Here is an 8,274-nt window from a genome sequence, read left to right on the forward strand (position 1 = left end):
TCCAAAATTATGTGACGTATTCTCTATCTAGTTAATTTGGATTTGATTCTTCTTTATTAGACACTCACCATAATATGGATTAAGTCAGCCCTTTAGACTTCATTGAATAACCATGCATATTATCCATGTCATTCAAAATATATTGTGCATGAGGGCTCAAGGAAAATTTAGTCCATATTATGATGTTTCTCTATTTTAGCAACTCGTTTGCCCTTCACATATAAAGGGTTGCTAAATAAGAAACTAGTGCTTGTGCTACTAATGTCATCTCTTGTGTTGAGTTTATCCATAGAAAATCTATGTTAAGAGATGGTGCTTGTTTTAAATTGGATAAATCACAAGCTTAAAGGATACTATTCAACTAAAGTAAGAAGAAGTTGATAAGAGGCCAAGGTATGAAAACTTCCTCTCCTTCAGTTGTTTTAGTATTCTATCCTTAGTGGGATGTACCATAATATAGGTTAAATTCCTTGCAATATAAAATGTTTAATAGTGCATATAACTTTGACATCAACTATATGTGTGCACTAATTTAAAGGAATTTAATCTATCCTTTTGGGTTTCAAGAATGATGATTCATTTTCCATCCACATATAAGGATTATCATTTGTGAAACCCTCCCTTGTGTTTCTAATGCTCTCTTTTCTAAGTGTTTCAATAAGGTCCTTCCAAGTGCTTTCAAGATGGATTGAAAATCTACGGATATAAGAGTCTTAGTTGTTTCAATCATTGAGTTTCAATTGATCTCATATCAAGTATGATCGAATCAAGAAAAGATGAAAGAAGTTCATGATCACTTGGTTGGATGAAATCGTAAAGGGAAAAGAAATCACAGTGATTCAAGAAAGGAGTTATATTTTTTTTTTGTCAACCAAATAATGAAGATGTAGTGACATATTTATGTGATGATTATAATGGAGACCATGTGGCGTAGAACAAAGGTGTGTCACTCCATGAACTATTGTATTACAATTTTTGTATCTAGGCTCTTACATGCTAATGTGTGCATGTATATGCAATATCTTAAGTCTCACCATAAGGTTGCACTAGTGGTGATGATTATAGAATCTCTAGATATTTGATTAATACCTCTTGTGGTGATGTCATAAGTTTGTCTTAAGTCATCTTAGTGAGGTATGAGTCAAACATGCTAACTTCTCTTGAATCTTGGCTTAAAATATTGCATATCATATCTATTAGTATATCTTTTGATTATGAGTAATTCCTTCAATTGGTACAATTTCACATTTTCATACTTTATCTGTACCAAGGTTCAAATTGTAGAACTTAATCCCCTGACCTCACAAGTCCAAGTGCATAAGCTAAACAAGTATTCATCACTTGTATGCACACATTTAGGGGGAGAATGGTCTATAATTTGAATCTTTGAGACTAACTTCATTTCCAAGTCTATTATGTGTGTAGTCTCAAATTAGAAAGGAATCTTCGGGCAAAGACAATCGCTTCCACTGCAAATTTTGATGGGTATCAAAAATTCTTTGCTCCAATAAATGTATCTTTTATACATTTTATAAGAGAATGAGTTTATCTTGTATATGCTACTCCAAAATCATCTAAAACTGGTAAACATATATCATATTCTTTTGGATTGCAAATGTCTAAAGTAGCATAGCTTATAAATTCTCCTGTCTAGAACTTAATTGATTAAATAGTGCACATGTTTCTTATGTCGCATGATTATGTTCAATTTATACTCATTTTATGCTAATGGTACTTTAAATTACAAATAAGTACTCTCAACAGATATCAATTGAATTCATATATATATGTGTGCACTAAAACTTGAGGAGAACTTAGTGTAATATGCTATTAGTGATCTATTTATCTATCAAATTGTATCAATTGGTGTTTTTCAATTGATATTTTTCATACATGATCACTAGTTGCATTATCCATACTTGTGCAATTTTCATGTTGCCTCTTGTTGTGATAAGAAAATGCTAGGTGACATCTAGACTCCAGGTATCAAGATTTATCTTTCAGTTAGTATGACAATCTTCATTTGATATCTTGGACCTATGTCACAATTATGCCAACAAGAGCTTGCAAATGAATTCTAAATCCAACACAAGTCTGGAAACCCCTTGAAAAGGTAAAACGCAAAGGTACATCACTTATTACACTTATCCATTACCGTTGTGCCATCTAAGGATCCCTTTCATGATAGTGTGTTCACATCTCGCTTAATCATAATTTCTATCCTTTATATTCTTTGTATCCTTTTTGGAGATTTATGACAAAGGGGGAGAAATTGTGCATTAAAGCTTACCTTTAGTCTTATGTAACTAAGTGTTAGAAGACTTTTAAAAAAGGGCAGAAATAATTAACAAAAAGGGGAAGTCATAAGAAAAACATAAGATGAAGAAAGTTGATAAGTGCATTCTATGTCATGAGCATCACGTTTATTTTATGACGCACTGCATCCTATGAATAGTATGATATAAGTTGTCTCCATACTTTGACCCAAATATGTGCTTTTGGCATTTGAGTACAAAATTGGTATTTTCTGAAATGCACATATTTAGGGGGAGGAAACTATATCATAGGATTCAAAATCTTATTTATCAAATCTTATGTAAGCTTTAAATGTGTTGTCATCAATCACCAAAAAGGGGGAGATTGAAAGTGCATTCATCCCTTTTGTGAGTTTTGGTGATTTGGATAACAACACATTTAAAGGTCTAACAAATTTGCTAAGTGTTGAACAGGGAATTCAGTATGATGAACATACTTGAATAGTGTATAATGATCAGTGAACAAAGTTCAACACAAGGTCAAATAACCAGTGAGACAATGCAAATGGATATAATATGGTCTCTATATTGGTTTGAATATATGGACAAGTCCTGAGAAATCACTATGCATAAATATGATCATAATAGAGGTTGAAGTGATTAAGAGGATTGGTCAAGCCAAAGTGAACAAGATATGAGGAATCGTGAATTGGCTTGACCATATTACTATTAGTCCATATATGAATATATGAGAATCAAACTAGAGCTTGATTGATCTTAGCAGTTATATCTAGATGACATTCAAGCAAGGTTCACAATATTGAAGAAATGATTCTCTCAATGGATGCTCAATAGGATGTGACTCAAGAATGGCTTGATAGGGTGAAGATAGCAAGGAAAGGGCTTCGAGGAACTAAGCAAAGGTGAAGGCCAAGCGACGGCTTGTAGACCGAGGTACCATGGCTAAGGTGAAGAAGAGAGTACTTGCACTAAGTCGATGAACTAATCAGCTATGAAGAGTTACAACATGTTGATGCATCAGTAAGGTGACTTGAAGCCATGATTTGAACTCATATATGGTGAAATGGCACAAGTCATAGGCTCGATTTGTGTTTGCTTCAAAAGGTGAGACAAATATGTTTGTGATCCTTATGAAGCAACACCATGGAGAAATCACTTGAGACACCAATGACTCAAGGAGTTTACTTAATTATATTTTATTTAACTTGAGTATAGGAATCGTCGTACTATCAAGGGGGATCCAAAAAGAAGGTTGGTGTTGGTACAAAAGCTCAAAAATCCTTGATCCAAAACTTCCATTTTACCCTTGTTAATCCTTAGTGAAAGTATGTAGTACAACCTTTTAAAGTCTATCTTGGTCAAAATTGATTTTTGGAAAAACAGGTTCAACCGGTTTTAAAACAGGTTCAACCGGTTTTTGCACTGTTCACCTTTTTTCAAAATACTGGTTCAGCCGGACACTCAACCGGACACTCAACCGGTTTTTGTCTGGTGGAAACTGGTTCAACCGGTTTTAAAACAGGTTCAACCGGTTTTTGCACTATTCCCCTCTGTCACTGCCAGTCTGCCAGTCAGTCCTGTCAGAAAAAGCCATGTGCAGATTTTTGGAAAACCGGTTCAACCGATTTTTGAATCCGGTTCAACCGAATTTGAAACCGGTTGAACCGAATTTGAAACCGGTTCAACCGAATTTGAGTCCGGTCCAGTCTCCGGCTGAGTCCGCCAGTGAACCGAAAACCGACTGGTGGAATCCGGTTCAACCGAATTTGAAACCGGTTCAACCGAATTTCAGTCAGATTTCCCCAACAGCCACCAGCTTTTGGGAGCACCTTTATATACACCTCCCACACTCTTCCCCACAGTAGGGCACGCACAAAACTTCATTCCCAACCTGAGAAACACCTCCCACTCTCTCTCACACACCTCTTGCCTCTCCCATTTCAAATCTTTGGAGAGAAATCTTTGAGTGAGATTGAAGAGCTGCGATTTTGGTGCTTCATCTCTAAATCCTTCTTGCTCTTCTTCATTCGAGCTTTGGTACTACATCGAGTTCTTTGTGGATTCATTACTCTTGGAGCTTCTAGCTCCTAGACGACTAGGTGTCTCTTGTGAGTCTCCAAATCTTGTGGAAGACCACAAGAAAGTTTGTATTACCCGCTCGTTTGAGCAAAGATTATTGTGTGGGCTTGACCTTTGTGGTCGGCAAAGGGAGGATTAGGGTTGAAAGAGACCCGGCTCTTTGTGGGCGCCTCAACGAGGAAGTAGGGCACCTTGGTGGTGTGACCGAACCTCAGGATAAATCTTGTGTCTCTTGTGTTCTTGTTCATTGTGCTTATACGTGTTCTTCGTTCTCTCACCATTCCGTGAAAGATTTGTTTATATATTTTTGGTGTGTGGATTTTGAGAAGTGCCCTTCTCAGATCTACTACTTTGAACCCTGTGGATCATTTAGAACATCTCATTTCCAAAGTTAACTGGGTGAATTTCGAGATCAATTCAGTTTTACCCAGTTTGCTTCTAGTTTTTGTTGAAAAAGTTTTAACTTGCCTATTCACCCCCCCTCTAGGCAACTTTCAGAGGCGAGGCTAGGCGCGCGCGCGAGCTGGAACGCGCGGCACTGCGGGAGAGAAATAGCGCGCGGGAGGGAAATAGAGCGCGCGCGGGAGGGGATTAGGGAGCGGCGCGGTAGGGAAAGGTAGATTGCGCGGGAGGGAAATAGCCTGATTGCGCGGTCGCCGGAGACCCCCTCCCTGCTTCCTTCTCCGCCGGGCGCCAGAGAAGCCCCCGCCGCCGCCAGAGAAGCCCCCGCCGCCAGAGAAGCCCCCGCCGCCAGAGAACTCCCCTGCCTGCTTGCTCCTGCCTGCTTGCTTGCCAGAGAAGCCCCCTGCTTGCTTGCTTCTTCTCTCCTGTTCTTTGCCGACTCTGCCCTGCTGCACATCCTCTGCCCTGCTGCTTGCTTCTCTTCTCCCCTGTTCTTCGCCGACAGAGACAAAGAACTCCCCTGGTTCTTCCCCGGCAGAGAAGGTCTGTATGTTCCTCCTCCCCTACTTCTCTCCTCTGTTAATCTGTTATTCACTGATTCACATATGATGGCTTGAACTCAGATGACAGAGGGTCAATCTGAAGAAACTGGAAGTGCACCAGAGGGAGTTAGTGTCCTTAGAAGAAATTCAGATGATGTGGGATGGGAGTATGGGGTTCTTGTTGATGTAAACAATAAGGACAAGGTAAAGTGCATACTGTGTGACAAGCAAATGTGTGGAGGGGTTTATCGGTTGAAGCAACATATCGCCCAGGAAGGAAAGAATGCGAAGAAATGCCAAGGCATTAAGACCACCAAAGAGAAATTGTTGGAGGCTCAAGAAAAGTGCAAGAAAGCACTAGATGGAGCAAAAAGGAAAAGGGAGGTGAAGACAGTTCGTGAGCTAGAACTTAGAGAGGAAGTTCATGTGTCTAGGGTTGGAGGATCAGAAGAAGTGACTTGTGTTGGAAGTTCAGAGCCTCACAAATTAGGCCCCATGGACAAATGGACAAAAGCTATTGATCCTACAGCAACCAAATCTGAATCTTTGACTCAACAGAGGCTGAACAAGGAACTTTGGAAAGAAAGATTACATGAGGTGCATAAATATATTGCAAGATGGGCCTTTAACCATGGTAATTTCCTTGCTGTTTTTTAATTTCAGATTTCATATTCATCAAATTTCCTTGCTGTTTTTTAATTTCCTTGCTGTTTTGTAATATTGATAGCAATATCATTCAATGCATGTGACAACGATGAGTTCAAGCAAATGTGTGAAGCAATTGGACAATTTGGGCCTGGAATTGAACCTCCAACTATGTTTGACCTGCGAGGGAGATTGTTGGAAGAAGAATATGCAAGAACCAAGAGTTTGCTGCAAGAACGTGAAGCCGAGAAGATGAAGAATGGGTGCTCTATTATGACCGATGCTTGGTCAGATAAGAAGAGGAGAAGCATAATGAATGTTTGCACTAATTGTGCTGATGGAACTAGTTTTATTTCCTCAAAAGAGATGTCAGATGTGTCACACACAAGTGAAGTGATCTTTGAACTAGTGGACAAAGCAATCGAAGACATTGGTCCAGATGATGTGGTGCAAGTTGTGACTGACAATGCTTCTAACAACATGGGAGCAAAGAAGCTACTGCATGTGAAGAGACCACATATCTTTTGGACCTCTTGTGCAACTCACACAATTAACTTGATGCTCCAAGGAATTGGCAACATGCCTCGGTTCAAGAAGGTGATTGACCAAGCAAAGGCATTCACCATATTTGTCTATGGGCACACAAGAACACTAGAGTGCATGAGATACTTCACTGAGGGGAAAGAGATAGTAAGGCCAGGAGTGACTAGGTTTGCTTCAAACTATCTAACTTTGGACAACATACAAGAGAAGAAGGACCAGCTAAGAAAGATGGTGGTTCATAGTAGGTGGGACTCATTGAAGGATGTGAAATCAAAGAAGGGAAAAAATGCCACAACAACTATATTGAATCCAACCTTTTGGAAGGATGTGAAATTGACATTGGCAGTTTTTGCGCCATTGTTCAAAGTTCTCCGTTTGGTTGATGGAGATGTGAAGCCATCCATGGGATTTGTATATGGAGAAATATTAAAGGCAAAGAGACATGTCAAAGAGGCCCTTGGCAATGTTGAGAACCGTTTCAAGGATGTTGTTGCTGTTATTGACAAGAAGATGGCTGGAAGACTTGATTCTCCATTGCATTTGACAGCTTATTTGCTGAATCCACACTACAGTTATGCTGACCCATCAATCTTTGATGTTCCCAAAATAACAGAAGGTTTTATCAATTGTGTGGAGACTTTTTATTACCATGACGACGAAATGCAAGAACAAGCAGCCAACATCGAACTCCAGAAGTTTCAGAATAGAGAAGGTCCATTTAGCAAGAAACTTGCAAGGACTTTTGAAAACTTTGATTATAATCCAGGTAACAGCTGTTTATAATCCAGGTTTTTTATTTCAGCATTGTAACAAGCAATCTGTTATACTACTAACTAATAGAGAGGTATTTTATTTCAGCATCATGGTGGCGGCTTTATGGAACTGAAACACCAGCTCTACAGAAGATGGCTACCAAGATCCTATCTTTAACAACAAGTTCTTCTGGTTGTGAAAGAAATTGGAGTGGGTTTGATGGGGTAAGTACCTATCTGTTATCAAAATTACAGCAGCATTACAATAAAATTGCAGAACTAAAAGTGCTCTTATTTTTAATTTATAGGTGCACACTAAGAAGAGAAATAGGCTTACTACAGACCGCCTCAACAAGTTGGTCTACATTCAGTTCAACAACAGGCTAATTAACAAGAGAGCAAAGATCAAGTCCAAGAAAATTACTGATGTTCTCTTGTCTAGTGGTACAACTGAAGCTCAAGGTTTCCTCCAAGAGAATGGAGATGATTGTGCATTAGTCTCCTTTAGAGATGACGAAGACGAGGAAGAAGTCATGGAAGGTACAGGGATACCTTGGTCTGTGCTTGGAGATGCAGTGGGAGCAGAAGAACAACTAGAGCTGCGTAGAAGTTCAAGGGTGAGAGAGCTCAATGAAGAAGAGTTTGAGTCCGAAGAAGAAGAGTTTGATGAAGATGAGGATGAGGATGAGGATGAGATGGATGAAACCGGCGTGTGAGCCAGCTTCATGTCATGTTTTAGCTTTTATTATGCATCCATGTATCTTTAACTTGTGAACTTAGAACTCCTGTTGTGCGCTTGTGTTTTGTGTTGTGGCTTGTGAGAACTGAATCATGCGCATGGCTTGTTATTTTATTTCGTGTTGCTGCATTTTATATGTGTTACTGCCTGCTGTCCCTTCATGTTTGTGATTTCTAAAGGCTATCCTATGGTGTTGATCAGTACTTAATGGATGGGAGAAGGGTCAGACCTCAGATAAGTACCTAACTTGCTATTTCCTATTTTTTTATCACTTGTATTGATGCCCAATTGCATCT

General features: G+C 39.2%; 1 protein-coding gene across 1 annotated transcript; it reads left to right on the forward strand.

Moving 5' to 3' along the window:
- The first annotated feature begins 5,351 nt into the window (after window positions 1-5,351).
- On the forward strand, window positions 5,352-8,072 carry LOC103643368 (hAT transposon superfamily protein). The gene is made up of 2 exons (XM_035964252.1): window positions 5,352-5,933; window positions 6,027-8,072. Exons 1-2 carry the CDS (start codon window positions 5,381-5,383, stop codon window positions 7,268-7,270), a joined length of 1,797 nt encoding a protein of 598 aa, XP_035820145.1. The 5' UTR covers window positions 5,352-5,380; the 3' UTR covers window positions 7,271-8,072.
- Window positions 8,073-8,274: the final 202 nt, after the last annotated feature.

Source organism: Zea mays, chromosome 1 (assembly GCF_902167145.1).
Source record: "Zea mays cultivar B73 chromosome 1, Zm-B73-REFERENCE-NAM-5.0, whole genome shotgun sequence".
Lineage (NCBI taxonomy): Eukaryota > Viridiplantae > Streptophyta > Magnoliopsida > Poales > Poaceae > Zea > Zea mays.

Coding starts and splice junctions, on each gene's coding strand:
- LOC103643368 (XM_035964252.1), top strand. CDS start 5,381: ATGACAGAGGGTCAATCTGAAGAAACTGGAAGTGCACCAGAGGGAGTT. Junction 5,934..6,026: donor AAGATGGGCCTTTAACCATG/GTAATTTCCTTG, acceptor TAATATTGATAG/CAATATCATTCAATGCATGT.